The sequence below is a fragment of the Callospermophilus lateralis genome, chromosome 4 (genome assembly GCF_048772815.1).
Source record: "Callospermophilus lateralis isolate mCalLat2 chromosome 4, mCalLat2.hap1, whole genome shotgun sequence".
Classification (NCBI taxonomy): domain Eukaryota; kingdom Metazoa; phylum Chordata; class Mammalia; order Rodentia; family Sciuridae; genus Callospermophilus; species Callospermophilus lateralis.
In genome coordinates, this window is record NC_135308.1 from 51,352,301 (window position 1) to 51,370,834 (window position 18,534).

General features: G+C 34.2%; 1 protein-coding gene across 1 annotated transcript in view; it reads right to left on the minus strand.

Moving 5' to 3' along the window:
* Positions 1 to 3,863: 3,863 nt before the first annotated feature.
* Positions 3,864 to 18,534, minus strand: part of LOC143396566 (disintegrin and metalloproteinase domain-containing protein 18-like) — a 34,292-nt gene continuing 19,621 nt past the window's right edge. The window contains exons 3-6 of the mRNA XM_076852478.1: positions 8,153 to 8,208; positions 5,748 to 5,826; positions 5,024 to 5,100; positions 3,864 to 4,068 (exon numbers count right to left, since the gene is read on the minus strand). Of these exons, the coding sequence (XP_076708593.1) occupies positions 3,864 to 4,068; positions 5,024 to 5,100; positions 5,748 to 5,826; positions 8,153 to 8,208 (417 nt within the window). The remainder of the gene's footprint in view (positions 4,069 to 5,023; positions 5,101 to 5,747; positions 5,827 to 8,152; positions 8,209 to 18,534) is intronic.

The following is an 18,534-nucleotide window of genomic DNA, read 5'->3' on the forward strand; positions in this document are numbered from 1 at the left end:
TAAGATGCTCACAACTCAATCATTTCTCCTACGAACCTTCTTTCATTGTCTTACATGTGAGCTTTCAGGGGACACCACATCTCAATCATAACAGATGTCATCTGGTGCCAGCTGGAAAGAGAGAACATCAAAATCTATTTCCAAAATCTATTTCCTCCATATATAATAGTTCCCTATAATAGAAAAGTATTAATCACCAGGGGAAATGGCTAAGATGTTTGTAATCTGAAGATATTTGTGGAACCCATTACTGGGGGTGGAAAAAATGTTTTACCTTGGCTGGGAGGGAAAGGAGTATTTTATAGATCCAGCATTACAGTGGAGAAGGAGAAGGGTAGGGATATTTGTGGATTATATCCCAAAACCAAAATTCACAGTGCCTGCCTAATACTGAATGTCAATCATAACACAAGACACTGACCATGTTCTCTGCCTCATTTCAAGCCCGAATTCTATACTCAGATATATAAAGAAAAAACAACAGTAAAGATAGTTGAAATCTCTAGAAGACTCAGATTTTGTCTGCAACAGAACAAAACAAAGCCAAGTAGAGAAACCCAAAGACAAGCAAGAAACAGACTTCTCTATAGCAAACTGTTGCTCACTGTAAGCAAGATATCCCTAGGGAAATGTGAAGAAGCCTGTAGTACAATGGAGAAGCTACAACAACAACTAAGACTAAATATCCCCAATCGTCTTATTAGATAACAATATTTTCAAACTAAAGACCTAGGTGAGAAAGAAAGTATACTCATCTCTGGTCCAAAAAAATATTGCTTTCTTATGCAGTATGTCTAGTTTTTAAAAGAAGGATGATTACAGATAAGCAAGAAAAAGCACAATCTGAAAGATTCAGTAATCATAAAAACCAAACTGATAATGATACAGATGTTGAACCTATCAGATACTCAAATTCAATACCAAATACTGTTAGGTAGCAGTTGGTCATAAGTAGTGGGGTCAGGGGTTTAAGAAAATACTTAATACTGAGCCAATTAGTTAATCAACGGCCCTGCCTCAGGGGCACCACAAGGTATAATAAGATAACTATTTAAATACCCTTTCCTGATCTCATAAATCATTTTTCTTACAACAGGAGGAAGATTGATAAATGCATGAGGTAAGAACCAAAGGGGATGGGTATACTCACTCAAAAGGACCTAATTGCTTAAACATCTAAACAAGACCTGCTCAAACATCATAGACCAGAGATTCCCGACTTGGGAGAGGAGAATGATTCTGACCAGAGCTCACTAAGCATAAATTCTATAAAACAAATTCTAGTTAGAACCTGTCATCTGGATCAAGATGACCCAAGTGTTGCCCTTAGATTATTCACATACGATATTAGTTTTATGATATCACAGTAAGTTATGGTTTTTCTCTCCCTCCTTATGGGTTTCTCTTAAATACCTATGAGCTACAGAACATGTAGTAAAGGTTTGGAAATCCAGAACTAAGAGGTAATACTCACGGCACCCTCTGAAAACTTCCCCTAAAAACCCCAATAAAACTAAAGAACAAAGGAGAAAAATCCTTGCTCTCCTCTTCAAGATGATCTACCCTGTCCCTTGGGGGTGACTTGTGTGCCTTGTTTCTTAATAAATTTTGCTACACTTTTACTAAGTGGTCTTACTTGAAATCATCTCCTGCAAGAACACAAAAGCCAAGAAAACCATGCAAATCTCTGTTAATAATACTTGCAGCATAACCACCCAATATAGAAAGAGGTTGTCGGTGGCTATCCTCATGTGTCTACAAATGGTACTTTCTCAATAAGAACTTTACATTTTGTTTTTATAAAGAGGTGTTGTTTACCTTACAATTAGAAAGGAACTAGAAAATAAAAAGGGGTTCTCTGTGCTTGCTTCTGAATCTTATGTTATTAAAATTTTCTCAGAAACTTCTAGACAAAACTCCTGAGAATCTGAAAGCAAACAGTGGAAGTTTACCAACAATTACAACTAATATATAATTTACAACAAAGCTTAAAAATGACTCACAAGGAAAATTGAATGTTGTGTTAATGGATATAATCTATAAATCCATGTAAGGACAAATGATGTAGAATACAAGTTTTGGAGAACACAAACAAATAGAACTACTAAACATCTGTGGAACCCTACACTATACAACTGTATAATACAGAGAGAAATACACCCACTAAAATCACTGTCAGACATGATGAAATTCAATTGAAAATTAAAATCAAAAGTCTATCTAGAAAAATTCCAAAATACAAATACTTCTAAATGTTCTATGGGTTAATGGAGGAATTATAAAACACATTATAATAAAACATTATAATTACATGCCACATAGAATTCATGAAATGGTGAAATCAGTTAAAATGTGTAAGGAACTATAAATTCTAATATAAAATCAAGAGAACCGACAATAATTGTTAAACTCAAAATTTTCAGAACTGTATAAATTAACCACTGCTTATAGAATTCTAGAAAGTGGGCTTTCTTTCTTTTTGTTTTTTTTTCCTCCAAGAAATGGATTGATCTGGATAGAAGCAGTAACTTTGTGGGATTTAAGCCCATTACTGAGATAACAGAATAGGAAACTGCACACAATAAAGAACAAAGACAGAGAACAAGTTCAAAAATTTCCAAGGCAAATAATTACAACACATAGCCAAAAAAGAGTGGGATAGGAAGGAGAACTGTATTTCCAGAACTACTATTATTTGGACCATCCAGTTTCTGATTTTGGGTGGGGTGTATGCAAAGAATCAAACCACTGTGGCCTAGACACAAGAAAAAAATAATCAATGCACCTGTCTACATGGATGGCTAAATGTTGATCTTGAACATACTAGAAAAATATGTTAGCTATTTTAAGTAATTTCAAACAGCAAAAGGAAATCATGTATAAATAACTAATGGAAAGTATTGTAATGATATCTCCTGAGAGAAAATATATCAATTAAAGTATAGAAATGACAAAAAGACGGACTTGAAAAATATGCTAACTGAAATTAAACATTCACTGGAGAGGCACAAGAAAGGATTTGAGCAGACAGAAGAAAGATCAGTGGACTTGGAAACATATCAGTTGAGATGATATGAGGAAGAGAAATGAACAGAGCTTCAGAAACCTGGGAGACACTATCAATGTATATTACACATATACATAATGAGAATACCAGAAAGAATCAAGGGAGTTAAAGGGGCAGGAAAATATTTGAAGAATTAATAACCCTAAACTTTCCAAATTTGATAAACAAACCAACAAATATGAATTCACACATTCAGGAAGCTCTATGAACTCCAAGTAGTATAAACATAAAGAAATACACTCAGACACATGATAAGCAAACAGTCATAAAAAAAATCTTGGAAAAAAAACAGGAAGAGGTATCATCTTACACAAGGAAGCCTCAATAAGACTAATAACTCGTTTTTCATCAAAGATCATCAAGGTCAAAAGGTGATGGGCCAAATGCATTGTGTTGAAAGAAACTGTCAACCAAAAATTCTAAAAAAAATTTCAAGAGAGTTGAATAATGATTGCCTGTTTTAGAAATATTTGATTAGGTAGCATGTACAGCTATGTGTCAGAATTCTAAAGGTAATTTTATGAGGCTTTTGGTAGTGATAGTGACTCTGTTCTTCCTGTAATGCTAAATTTATTTCAATAATAAATATTTTCTTTGAAAAAAATAGAAAATAAAGAAACCTTTCATAATATATCAAGAAATGATACAATATAATTTTTCCAAATATTCTATATGAAATCTGTATATTTTATTTCAAGGTATAGAAAACATAAATAAAATGTGATATTTCTATTCAGCAGCTAAATAGTTTCTTTTCAGTAGTGAAAATATTCTATAGAAGTAATTTCCTAGTATTTTATAACATCAGAATCACCACAGTTACCTGTGAGCTTAAATGAAATTTGTAGAGCTGGTCTTTCTGCCTAATATGGCTGTAATTATCTGCTAAGGTCAGTACATCTGGATTGCCATTTTTCACTTGGTAAATTATATGCTCAAATCTTGCTGAAGATTCCAGTGGTTCAATTCCATAGCTGATATTTTCAAACTGCAGAAATCCTCTGAATAAAAGCAACAATTATAAAATTTAAAAAATGATCCCATCAAAGCTATATCTGAGATGTTTGAGAAATTTTTAAATACTCATAGTAAAGCACATGTTTTAAACAGACTTTCTTTTCCTCTTTGGTTTTTGAAATCTACCACTAGTTAACAGATACCAAATCTGCTTTGATTTTTCTCAGAGTTTAAAGAAGTAAATGAGTAAACAATATTTTATAATTTCTGAATAACAACTGCATTCATTCAAGATATATTATCTAGGGTCAAGTCCTGCCAGGAATCAAGATATTCACTGAGAATTTCAAGAAAAAAAATTCTTGTTCTTACAGAGGTGAAAGTAATGGATAGCAGATACACAGAATTGATATCTAAAGAGATGCATTTCTATGAAAATCATGTTCAGGCAATGCCAGTTTTTTGTACTGACATGAGTAAATACTGGAAATTAGATTGCTATCATGAAAAAGAAGTTTTTTTCTCTACTCTAGACCTTTCTTCCTCTGAGAAATCTATAAGTAAGTTTTCCAGCATCAGTGATGAAAATAACCTATTTGTACATTTTGTCTATTAAGAATCTTCTTGTTAACTTATGTCTGTTAATAAAGTGAGGTCATATTGTATGTGCCTATTATATTTAAATAACTAAGGATATTTTCAATAGCTGATATAATAATAGAGATCGAAACAACAATATTTAGAGGGATATTGTAAAGTTTTCTTTTTTGAAAAGTATACATTTCTGCCCAGTGTCCTGGAAATGTCTCCATTCAGGGCTCCCTGAACTGACGGCATTTGATTGAAACAATTAGATATTAACATTAAGACAAATCAAAGAAAGACCATGTTAAAAGAAAGTTTCAGATTCTTCCTGATTTGTGTCCACTAGCCACTGAGTTTTATTTTAAAGTGAATCCTACTTCCTTGCTATACAAATATTCTCTAAGATGCTCTAACCTGAGGCCAGAGCAGACACTGAGTGTCACAACAGAATGTGGAGATTCTGCAACATATCCTTGGTAATGGCAATGCATCTGAAAAACAGGATAAACAGTTAAATACATGAATTCTTTCTGAATAAAATAAGGTACTATCAAACATTTCAGAAGACTAAAGATATTAAAACATTTTTAATAATTAGAGCATTAATTATAAAGAATTATTAATGTAAATGCTTAGGTAAAAAGACATTTGACAACTATCTTCATACCATATGCATATCCATGAGTACTCCTTTGTACCTGGGTTTCATCTTTATCACATGACATTTCCATGTACAACTGTAAACCCTATAACAGGTCAGAGTTATACAGAATAAAACATTTGAGGGCTGGGGTTGTGGCTCAGTGGTAGAGTGCTTGGCTAGCACATGTGAGGCACTGGGTTCAATCCTCAGCACCACATAAAGATAAACAAATAAAGATATTGTGTCTATCTACAACTAAAATAAATAAATAAATAAATAAACATTTGTATCAAACTGTCAATATGGGGCTGGGTATCTGGCTCAGTGGTAGAGTAGCTTTCTAGCAGGTACATGGATGGCCCTGGGTTCAGTTCTAGCACCAGGGCGGGGTGGGGGGGAAACCTGTCAGCATAGAACAGAATATCCTAAAGGTAATGATATTTTCATTTCAACAGAAACATATGATAATAAAAGTCTAAGACATCTGACTCTTACCATAACATATGAAGACTCAGATTGCAAAGATCCCGTTTTACTATATGTATAAACCAAAAAATTCTGGGACAGGAATGAGCTAAAAGCAAATCAACAAATAAAGTTTAAGTCATGAATTCAGTACAAATATATACATTAGAAAACATAAATATTGAGTGTACACTTTTCATACAATAACAAAATTTGATTAGAGTAATTTTAGTGTAGCACCATAGTTGAAATTCAGAGAACTGGTGAATCAGAGAAATCAGGCTTTCTGAACAGTGATGTAGACTGTGACTGCTCTATTTAAGACATTTTCATTTGTGTCAGAATATATTTTAATTCAACAGATATTTATTACTGTACCTGCTGTATGACAGGCCCTCTTGTGCAACCAAGTCTCTGGTCTTTATAATGGTCAGAGACACATACTTCTAGCATGTTATATGACAATAAATACGGCCTGGGTGTTGTGTAGGGGTTAAAAGATCTGCATGGAAAGGCCTGCTGAAAAGATGATTACCTATGTGAAGAACAAGCTATGTGGATTTTCATAAAAATGTTATTCCAGACAGAGTTAAGATAAAATGCAAGGACCTAGAGGCACAGATATGTTTATGTAAACAAAGAACAAATATGGGCAATGCATGTGGAATATTGTGTGGAAAGAATAAAGATACTAGGATGATGTAGTATCACAGAGATGAGAAAGCTTTGGAGGATTTGGGCAGAGGAAGATAGTAGCAGAGCAACATTGTAATGGAATCAGTGCTGTGTTGGGAATAATCTACATGGCACATACACCGAAGCAGAGAGACCAGCTCCAAGGCAACTACTGCTATCTAGGCCAGACATGATGGTGGCTTGAACAAGGACAATAGTAGTGGTGGAGATTCGATGCTGGATATATTTTGAGTTCACATGTGGTTAAATAGTCCACTGAACACAAAGGAAAATAAAAGAAAAAAGATATCCATGGTTGACTCCAATGTAGTGTTGTTTTTTTTAATTCTTCCTTCATATTTCTTTCTTTTTTTTTCTGAGAAAATGAAAGAGATGAGTTGCCATTCACTGAGATGATTATGAGAAATATAAATTTGGGAAGAGGAGAATAAATTCATTTTCAACATATTACTGAAGTGAATCCTAATAAACATTCATTATCAAATAATCAAATAAATTAATATGGTGTTCTCAGGAGAAGAATAAGTTAAGAATATAAATTTGGGAGTATCCAACACATAGGTGGCATTTAAAGTCACAAGACTGAAATAAATAATTAGATGGTTAAATATAGAGTTTTTAAAAAGAAAACTTCACCTTGAAGTATTCTAAGATTAAACTGGTGAGGAGGGATCTACAAAGGAGAGAGATAGATAGAGACAAATAGAAGGAATAATAATCATAGTAGGAGCCAAACAAGTACCAAAAGTTTGTGGTTATTTGGAAGATGAGTGAGGAAAGTATTTTATGAAAAAAACACTAACCAGCTATTCCAAAAGCTGTCAACTGGTTGAGAAAAATGAAGACTAACAACTATCAAAACTCATCAACAACACTGATAATCTTATCAAGTATTTATATAAGACAATAATAATAAATATATTTATAACAAAATATAAATATTTAAAAAGTACAAACAGAGTAGTGGCTGTTTGACTATATTTATATGAGCTATTGAGAAAATATAAATCATGATACAGAAAGTAGATAATTTCATGGAGTTATCAGTGGGACCGGAGATTAACTAAATTGACATGAGGGGTTTTACAAGGGGAAATAAATATCTTTAAAGTTATATAGAGCTTATGACTGCAACACTTCATAACTATTTTAAAAGTATTGAATTACTGTATTGTTTGGAGAATTTTATAAAAATATATTCAATAAGATTGATAAAAAAGAAATATAGGGGGGACTGGGGTTATGGCTCAGCGGTAGAACGCTTGCCTCACATGTGCAAGGCCCTGGGTTCGATCCTCAGCACCACATAAAAATAAATAAATAAAATAAAGTTATATATATATATAAAAACATATATCTTATTAACACATCATAAAAAGGATGTTACTACTTAAATTTCCAAAAACCAATGGACAAGTTAACAATATCTGTTTTCATTTCTGATATACTTAATATACTTTACTTAACATTCTTGGATTCAATGGCTTATACTTAATTAAAAATTTATAGGTGTGTAGCTTATTTCTTAATTTGAACATACAAAACTGGAAAAATAAAATAAATGGTCCTCATAGAGCTAATATTCAAAAGCTAATAATGGATTCTAATTTTAAGAGTAGTTCAACAAATAAGTTTATATTATATTGTATTTCTGAATTTAAATAATGTACAAAAAATTTTAGGAAAGTAAAATCTAAGTACAAAATTCTCTTTCCTTTAAAGTAAAAACTGGATCTTACTGTTTTCTAAGGTGCAGAGTGTAAGGTTTTCCATCAATTGAAAGGATATAAGTCACCTAGAATAAATCAAATCAATAAAGATAATTTAGTAAATCAGAAGTACATAAAATAAAAAGTATTTTTATCAGTCAATAAAAATGACTGATTCAACAGATTTAAAATTAACATACTTCTTAGAATTTATTATATTAACCAGTCAGAATTTAGTAGCAATAAAATAAGGAACATTGTGATTAAAGTGTAGAGATGACTTTTGGAAAACAAAATGGAATGCATTTCAGAAAAATATAAAATTTTAGCATGATTGATATTATAGTAATTGCTTATATCTAGAAATATATGCATTTTAAGTTAAGATAAATGAAACAGGATTGCAGGCTCACATTACACATCAAATGCAGTGAACCAATAAAACATGTATACTCAGAAACATTTAGCAACTCTTAAAACAAAAATCTATGAGGAAAGAAGACCTGAGAGACTGTGCGAACAAGAAGCCAGTGAAGAACGGCACAGCTCCAGGGATGAGTCCTAAACTACTAGAAATTGAGTAATAACAATCTTCATCATTCTAAAGTGATGCATTAGTATTCAGGAACAGAAGTAACGATGGAATTTGACTAACTGGACCATTTCCACAAATGCGGACAGACATCTTTCCTAGAAATGCTGCAGTTTTCAAAAGAAATCTTCAATGTGAAGCTGGAACAGAGTCTGTAAACTTGGTAAAAAAAAAAAAAAACTGGACAATGCAGCTTATAACAGGAAACACTTTGGAAGTAGGAGCTCTCAAACTAAGCTATAAATAACCCATACCTGAGGCAAATCTTATCCCATCACTTCCCTAAAAGTAATATAAGTGTCTTTTGTCAGGTTTTAATTATTGCAACAAACACCTGAGATGATCAGTTTAAGAAAAGCAAAGGTTTATTTTGACTCACAGTTTTAGAGATTTCAGTTTATGGTAGGTTGACTCATTGCTTTTAGGGTTGTGTCGAGGAAGAACATATGTGTGAGGTAAAGGACGTTGCTCACCCATGGCAGCCAGGAAGTAAATTGAAAAACACGAAATACCCCTTTCCAATATCCCCTCCAAGGACACATACCTAGTGACCTAACTTAGGCCCCACCTAGTTAAAAGTTTAAAGGTTCCAACACTTCCTAATAGAGTCAAAGACTGGGAACGAACAGTTTAACACATGGGTGTTTAGGGGTTATTACAAATCTAATCTTTGCAGTAAGCTATCATAGCAGATCCAATGCATAATTCCAAACTGAATGCAAAATACAGAATGTGATGCTGTATTGAGTACAATGGCAAAGACAAGTGTATACACACACACACACACACACACACACACACACACACACTAAAAAAAAAGAAAGAAAGAAAAACACAACTGTTTAACCTCTGAAGAATGAATACACCAAGAAAAAAAAGCAAATCTAACAAATTGAAGAAATAACTCCTGAAAAAACAGCAAAATATGATCTTGGTGTAAGTGTAGCTAATACTATCTAATATTCTTTAAAAAGTAAGATTGGGTATTACATTAAAAGAATAGTTAAAAAGTAAGAGTGAGTATTACATTCAAAGAATAGGAGTGATAAGATGTAATGCAATTTTATTTCTAAAACTTTCTAACATTTAATGAGTGCTTATCATATTTATAGTATCATCCCAAGCACTATAGATATTTTTAAAATTTTTCATCCTCAAAACCCCCATAATTTTCACCCTCAGAGATACAGATAAGTAACTCTCGTAAGATGACACATGTGATTATTAGGACTTGATAGACCATGTGCTTGATCACTGTTTTTCATTGCTAGCTTATGAAGAATGCCAGACAGTCTTACTGAGTGAAGAACAGACAATTATGGAAATGAACCAACTGCAGATCAAAAAAACAAAAACAATGTTTTTAATTTTTAAGTAAAATATTATCCTAAATAATAGACTGGATATATTTTAGGAATAAATTAATGATACTGACTATCAAAGCTAAGAAAGTTTCTGGAAATTAAATACAAAGTTATGTAAAATATAAATGAATTACTCCCCAATTAAAAGACATTGGTGGACTAGATAAATTTAAAAAAAAACTATATACTATCTACATGAGATTCATTTTAGATCTAGTAACATTCATAGGCTAAAAATGAAAGTCTGAAAAAAGATATCCCATAAATATGGGAACTTAAAGATAACAGGAGTTCTTGAAGACTTCTAAAGATACAGGAGTGTTCACACTTTGACTTTAGGTCAAAAACTGTCAAAAGAGACAAAGAAGGGCATTATATAACACAAAAAGAACAATTTACCAGGAAGACATGATAATTATAAGTTTGACAAACAGTACAGCTTCCTAATATCTGAAGAAAACTGACAACTAAGAGATGAATAACAACACTACAGTAGGTAAAGATATTCTTAACTTTCAGGTATGGATAAACACCCAGAAAGATCAATAAGGGAACAGAGATATTGAAGAGCAATATAAACCAATTTAACTTACAGATACATACAGAGTTCTCCACCCTATAAAAATAGAATACTATCTTTTCAAGAACACATGGAGCCAGGTTTGGTAGAGCACTCTTGTAATCCCAGAGTCTGAGAAGGTCTTGAGGCAGGAGGAGGGAAAGTTCAAAGCCAGCCTCAGCAACTTAGCAAGGCCCTAATCAATTTACCAAGACCCTGTCTCAAGACAAAAATAAATAAATAAATAAATAAATAGGGCTGGAGATGTGGCTCAGTGGGTAAATTCAATCCCTGAGTTCAATCCTTGCATGCATGCATGCATGCACGCACACACACACACACACACACACACACACACACTCACACAAAGAACACATGGAACATCCAAGACAGAGTAAAAACAAATAGACCAGAAAACTATCTTTAAAAAATTACAAGAATATTGAAATCATATAACACAGTTTTTCCCTTCCTTATGGATTGAAATTAATATCAATCCAGCAGAAAGTAAGAAAATCTATAACTATGAAAATTCAACAAATTATTTTTAATTTTATTTTTAATAGAGTATCGTAATTATACAAAGTAACTGGATTCCTTTTAACAAAATCATATATACAAGGATTTTGATTTCAAGCTCTTTCTTCTTCTCTTCCCTCCCTCATTTTCCTTCCTCAACTCTATTAAACTTCCTGTCTTCTATACATAAAAGTGACATTCTCTTAAACAATTTATTTCTTAAACAACTAATGGATCAGATAAAACAAGCAAGAATTTAGAAAATATCTGCAGATAAATGAAAAGAAAAATACAACATACCAACATGTATAAGACAGAATGAAAGCGTAATAAAAGGGAAGTTTATAGCAGGGAATGTTTACATTAAAAAACCCAACTTTACAACTGAAGAAAATCCAAAAGAAAATCAAAACAAAAAATTTTAAAAATCAAAAGATACATTTTCTAAATATCAATAAAATTGATAAATTCTTTGCTTGAAAGAAAACTACAAAAACACAGACTATTAAAATGAAAACAGGAATAAGAAAGGGAACACTACAAGCGATACCACAGAAATCAAAAGGATTATAAAAAATATTATGAATAATCATATTTTCAAAAATAGAATAACAAAGGACAAATGGAAAATTGGATAGAAACATTGAAACTATCATGAGTACTTCATAAAAGTTTTTAAAAATGTGAACAGCCCCAAATTTAATAAGAGAATTGAAGACATAATTTTTTAAAAAAATCTCTCCCCCAAAATAAAAATTCCCAAGACTAGGTGGCTAAATTATAAATTTCCACCAAAAATGTAAAAAGAATTAAACCAAACATCTTCAAATTCTTCCAAACAACAACAAAAAGCACTCCCAACTGAATCTAGGAGGCAGTGACACCAAAACCAAAGAGAAATTCAATGCAAAAAGAAATTGACAGACTATTATTTCTAATGAAAATTGACATAAAAATCCTCAACAAAATACTAGCAAATCAAATTCAAGAGCACTTTAAAAATATTATAGAATGAATAAGATGAATTTATTCCTGGAAAGTAAGAATAGTTCAACATATGAAAATCAATCAGTGTCATACCTCACACTAACAGAATGAAGGATAAAAACTACAGGATCATCTGTCACCATTCACTCCTGCTGCCATAACAAGACATCTCTGCTTCCAGGATGACACCTTGTTGCTACATTCTCTGGGGATCCCTGCTGTATCCTCATATGGAAGAAGGGATGAAAGGGAACAGAAGGGCTGATCTCTCAATCATGCCCTTTTATAAGAGCACTTAAACCCATTCATGAGGGCAGAATCTCAATTAATCAGTCACAATTACATATCAGGGTTCATACCTTCTAACGCTTAATACTGTTGCTTTGGGAATTCATTTTCAACATGAATTTCAAAAGGAAAAAAAAAGTAGTATTCTACCCCGATGCCTCAGAATTCATGTTCTCCTCATACACAAAAACACATTGTTTCCATCCCAATAGCTCCAGTGACTTGTTCTAGAAATAACTCCATGTCTAAAATTCAGAGAATCATGTATCATTTAAGTAAGCTGTGGGTAAGATTCAAAGGTGTGTTTCATTCTGAGACAAACTGCCCTCTAATCATGAACTCGTGAAATCAGACAAGTGATATGCTTCCAAAATAAAATGGCAGGCCAGCTATAGGATAGACAACCTAATTCCAAGACAGAGAAAGAGTCAAGGAAAAGGAGTAACATGTCTCAAGGGCAAACATGAAGTCTTAAGGCTTGAAAATAACCTCTGACTCCATGTTCAGCCTTCTGCACATGCTAAGGTAGAGACTGGACACCCAATGCCCTAAATAGTTTGCCCTGGTGGTTTTGCTGGACACAGCACACCCAGCTGCTTTAGATGGAGAGAATCAGATTAGATGGAGAGAATCAATTCTTCCAGGGTGGAATTTCACACTGATGGCTTTGTAGTTCTGAAATCCTCAGAGGAGGCACTACCATCAGGACTCCACCTGCATTACCCTAATGGGGATCCTGAAGAGATACCTTTCCTAAAAGTCAAATCTTTGGGCCCTGAGGCTCTCTGAGGCATTCTTTGAAATCTAGGTGGAAAATGTCATGCCTCCACAACTGTATACTCTACATACCTACAGAGTTAGCCCCATATGAATGTCATCAATACTTAGGATTTGTGCCTTCCAGAGAGCAGCTTGATCCACAAGTCTCCCAGTAAAAGAGTGTTGCACCAGAATGTGAGGAAGAAAGACATGAGACATTGCTAACCAGTGAACTCCAGAGTCCCACTGAGTGCCCTGGGCCCCTTTGTCTTTTTGATAAAAGCCAGTCTTACTAGGATGAGGTAATATCTCACTATGACTTCAATTTGAGTTTCCCTAATCAATGATTTTGAACATTTTTTTCATATACCTGTGGGCAATTAGTATGCTTTGTTTTGAGAAAGTCAATTCAGACTGCCCATTTTAAAAGCAAGATATTTGTGGGTTTTTTTCTTCTTGCAATAATGTGTTATGCATTTCAAAGAAGATATAAGCAAGGACGTTGAAGTCAATTTTTTTTAAAGAAATAAAAAACGTGGAGCTAGAAGCATCTAGCTTAAATATTACACATCACATATAGGTATTAAAACCTAATGTGGTATCCTATTAATATTTAAAATTCTTATGTCTTTATTAGTTAAAAATAACAGAAGAAAAAGAACTGTACAAAACAACCAGAAAACAATTGACGAAATGGCAAAATTAAGTCCCTATCAATAATAACCTTAATTATAAATGAATTAAACTCTGTAACCCAAAGAGAGAGTAGCTGAGTAGGTGGAAAAAAAAAGAAACAATTATGTCCTTCCTACACTACATGCATAGCATATCTATATGAGAGGATGGAAAAAGATATTCCACACAGAGAATAACCAAAAAGAGGAAAGGTGGATGTATTTAGATAAAATAGAATTTATATCAAAACTGCCATAACAAGAGGCAAAACCACAGAACAAATCAATAAAACCAAAAATTGATCCTTTCAAAAAATAAATGAGATCTACAAACCACTAGCTAGAATAAGCGAAAAGGAGAAGACTAATATAAAATAAAAGAATGAAAGTGGAGACATTGCAAAGATACCTTACAAATAAATGACCATAAAAGATTATTATGAACAACATTAGTCCAACATATAGCATAACCTAGAGGAAATGGATGAATTCCTAGAAAAAATAACCTTCTCAAGATTAAATCCAAAGAAAGAAAAAGCTTGAAGAGAAAAGGAAATCAGGAGAGAAAGAGAAGGAGACAGGATGAAGCACAAGTCAATTACCTTCCAGAAAAGAATGATCCTGAATTCTCCCATACATTCAAAGAATAATTATTACCAATTCTTCATAAACTCTTCAAAATAACTGAGCAAGAGGTAATACAAGGCCAAAATTATCTTGATAACTAGGCAAAACAAAAATGCCTCAAGGGGAAAATACAAAATAACAATAAAAACAAGACAACAAAAACCTACAGGCCAATATCTCTCATGAACATTGATGTCAAAGTCCTCAATTAAATCTTAGCAAGCCATATTCAATAATACACTAAAATACTATATATCATGATCCAATGGGATCTATTCTTGGCAGAGATGGCTAGTTTAACATACAGGAATCAGCCCACGTGACACATTACATTAAAGAGAGAAAGATAAAAACCATATGATTAATCTCAAATGATGCAGAAAATGCAGCTGACAAATTTCAACTTTCTCTTATTTCTCTTTCTCCCTTTTTTTGGGGGGGGGCGGGGGGTAGTAGAGGCGCTTTACCTCTGAATTATATCCTCTAACCCTGTTTTTTTTTTAACTTTTATTTTGAGACAGGGTCTCAAAAAGCTGCTGAGATTGGCCTCAAACTTGTAAATCAATCCTCCTGCTTCAAACTGCCAAGTAGCTGGGATCACAGGCAAGTGTCACCAAGCTCAGCTCAATATTTTTCTTGACTTAAAAAAAAATCTTAACAATTTGGTACAGAAGCTTTCCAGAATTTCTTCATCTTGAAAACAAACTTTTTCCATTAAGCAAGAAATCTCCTTTACCATGTCTCTCAATCCCTGAAAACCATCATTCTGCTTTCTGTTTCCATGAATTATATTACTTTAGATACATCATAAAAGTGGATTATGTATACCTCCTGACCACATCTAAATTACAACAAAGGTCTGCTTCTTAAATGTTCCCAAAAATTCCCTAACACAAGTCAGAATTTTATTAGTCCCATCTAACATCTTTTTACTGAAATGAACCATGGTTTACTGTAGTAAATATTGTCTCTTGGTGCAATGAGTAATGCACCATCTTGTTCAACAACAAATGTGTTCACGATGGTCCTTGGCAAGAAGGATATGGAAGAAGGAAATAAATTTATCCTGAAACCATCTATTCACTAGTAGGGAGTTGCTTCTTAGAATTATAAATAATGGAATATAGTTTCCACCTATATACTTTAAAAAGCATTAGAAGCCTTAAAAGCATTTATATGATTCCTATAATATATTAAAATTCAAGGTAATGCTTTGTGGAATAGTTTATACTTGCAAATCACATATATGTTAAAGAGTTAATATCCAAAATGTATGATAATTGCAGGATACTCAAGATACTAGAATAGAGGAGGCTAATTCTGTGGTGTGAAACCAAGAAAGCAGGTAAGCAGTTTCTCAGTAAGGTGGTGGGGGAGAAAAGAGGTGGGAAACTTCACTGAGAACCAATACTGGAAATTCAAAGCAGATTGAGGACTCAGGAGATTGGATATAAATAGATAAGGAAGAAATCCCCCACTCTGCTGCCAGCATTATCAATGCTTGCCAGAGCAATGCCTTCAAGGCAAAGTGGAGGAATAGTGGTCTAAAGGGAACCAGTATTTTTAGGAGGCCTTTGGTGGGTCTTGGTATGGAAAGATCAGACAGTCACCCAGTGTGGGGCTGCAGGTGCTGGGCCCTGACAGTTTCCTGATTTTAAAACCTCAGACCAATCACCATTCCAGGAAGTACCAGGAAACCTACATAGACCTAACACCCCCCCCTCCGCCTTCAGGAGCTCTGTCTATGAGAACTCCTCTTAAAGAACAGGACAGTGACTCCACCTTCAGGGAGGAGTAGACATCACACTCCAGTTCCCTCTACCTAGCACAGTGGAAAAGGTAAACTGAGGATTTTTGAACTCCAAACTGGCAATTTGACAAGCAGCTCAAAAAGAGGAAGGATTTAACAGCCTGTAGCCAATTCTCTCATATAGACTACATTCCTCAGGAAGAAATAAAAAAAAAAGACATTTGAGAAGAGACAACAAACACATATTCCTATTAAGAAATTTTGGTCACTGAAGGAAAAAAATTCTTTTCATAAATAATTTACTTTTTAGGAGGAACCAAGATGGTGGAATAGAGGAGGTACTGTTTCTGGCTGCTCTGTGAAATTAAACCAAGAAAGCAGTCAGGCAGCGTCTCCATAAGGTCTCATCTTGATGGAATACAACATCTCAGAGCATGCAACAGGACCCCTATACAGTGGATTTTCACAGAAACGATCAGAGCTGCGACCACCTGTGTAGAAATCAGAGCCTCTGTGTCTCAGTAAGACTCCGGACCCAAAGCCCGCAGTTCTAGCGCACAGGGCTCTCAAGCGTTGGAGCAGAATCACCTAATCAGCTGTGCTCCACTCCCAGGCAGGTCACTCGGCTGCAATCTAGCCACAGTACAAAGCCATCCCAGCTCCCCCACCTCATCGGACACCCTGGCACTGGAAGCAGACCCACTCCATCTTGGAAGACCTCTCTCAACATTTTTGGTGGGCACGGCTATCAGTGTGGACCTGGACCTCAGTTTGAACAGGTATCTGGTTTCCAATTTCCTCCCCCTCCCCCCTTCCCAGCTGAGATTACTCGGCCCAGTGACAACCCAGCTCAAAAACTGCTCTCAGCTGAAGGAGAATGCAGTGTGAAGAGAGCACAGTGCGACCAGGGCACCGTCCATCTGGCACAAGCCTGAGGGCGAAAGGTCCAGCAGTTGGGAGCTGGTAAGCAAGAGAGGGGAGGGGTCTAAAACCTGGAACAAATCAGAGAGACCAGGATTGGGAAGCCTTGGGCGTCTCAAGTCTTCTCACCTGGTTACCCACACCACCCTGAGGACAGAGACTCCAGCTTAAAATAGGCTACTCCACCTACCGGAAGAGAAGAGAGGCAGGAAGGAAACGGAATTCTAAGAGCATTTTTTTCTTCTTCTTATCCTTCTTCTTTCTCCTCTACCCTTCTATCCTCTGGCACTCACAGTCCCAACATATGTGAAACCAAGAACTTTACTTGAAACAGAACTTCAAGAACTGAGTCACCTGAATAATATAATATAGAAGAATTTCATAAGCCCCCCCCTTTTAAATATTTTTTTCTTCTTTCTTCTCTTTCTTTTTCTTTCCATTTTTTTTCTGATTCTCTTTCTTCTTCTTTCACCCTCCAAGTTTTACTATTTTAACATCTTGTAATTTTCTAAATAAATATGTGTGTTTGTTTTTATGTACTCTATTGTCCTCCCACGTACTTGTCTACCCTAAATTACCACCTGTCTATTCCCCTGCTACTAACCCTCTTCATTAGAGTTCTCCTTCAAATTTCCTAAGTTATATTAAAGCCATACCCTCACATATTTCCCCCTTAGCATATCATCCTATGCCTGACCCTAAGTTCACTCTCCACCACCAGAAACTGTACACCTTTTAGGAAACTACTGATTATATTTTAAATAACCATTGAATCCAACATTTCTGGACATTGAGACTAACTATAAATGTCTTAATAACAATAGTTTTCATAGGTGATATACAGTTAATATTAGGATCTATTAACATTGCCCTTCCTCACAAAGGAGGGATTGTGGAACCATAAAGAGCACTAAAAATCTATAGGGTAAAAACAATAACATACCATCCCCACAGAGCTGAAAAGAAAGAAACATGAGCAATATAAAAAGACAAGGGAAGAAAATATCACAAACAATTCAAGACAACACATCATTAGAAGAATTGACAGCTACAGCAGAAAAAATGGACAGAGAAAGATTTCAGGATATACTTGGTTAAAATGTTTGGAGATCTCAAAGAAGACATTAAACAACAAAAACAGGCAGTGAAACATCACTTTGACAATGAGCTATATAAATAAATCCAAGAAGCAAAAGATCACATCAACAGGGAGATAGAGGTTATACAAAAAAAAAAAAAAAGAAATCTTTGAAATAAAAGAAATAATAAAACAAATTAAAAACTCAAACAAGAGCATCACCAACAGAGTAGACCACTTAGAAGATAGGACATCAGAAAATAAAGATAAAGTATATCATCTTGAAAAGCACGT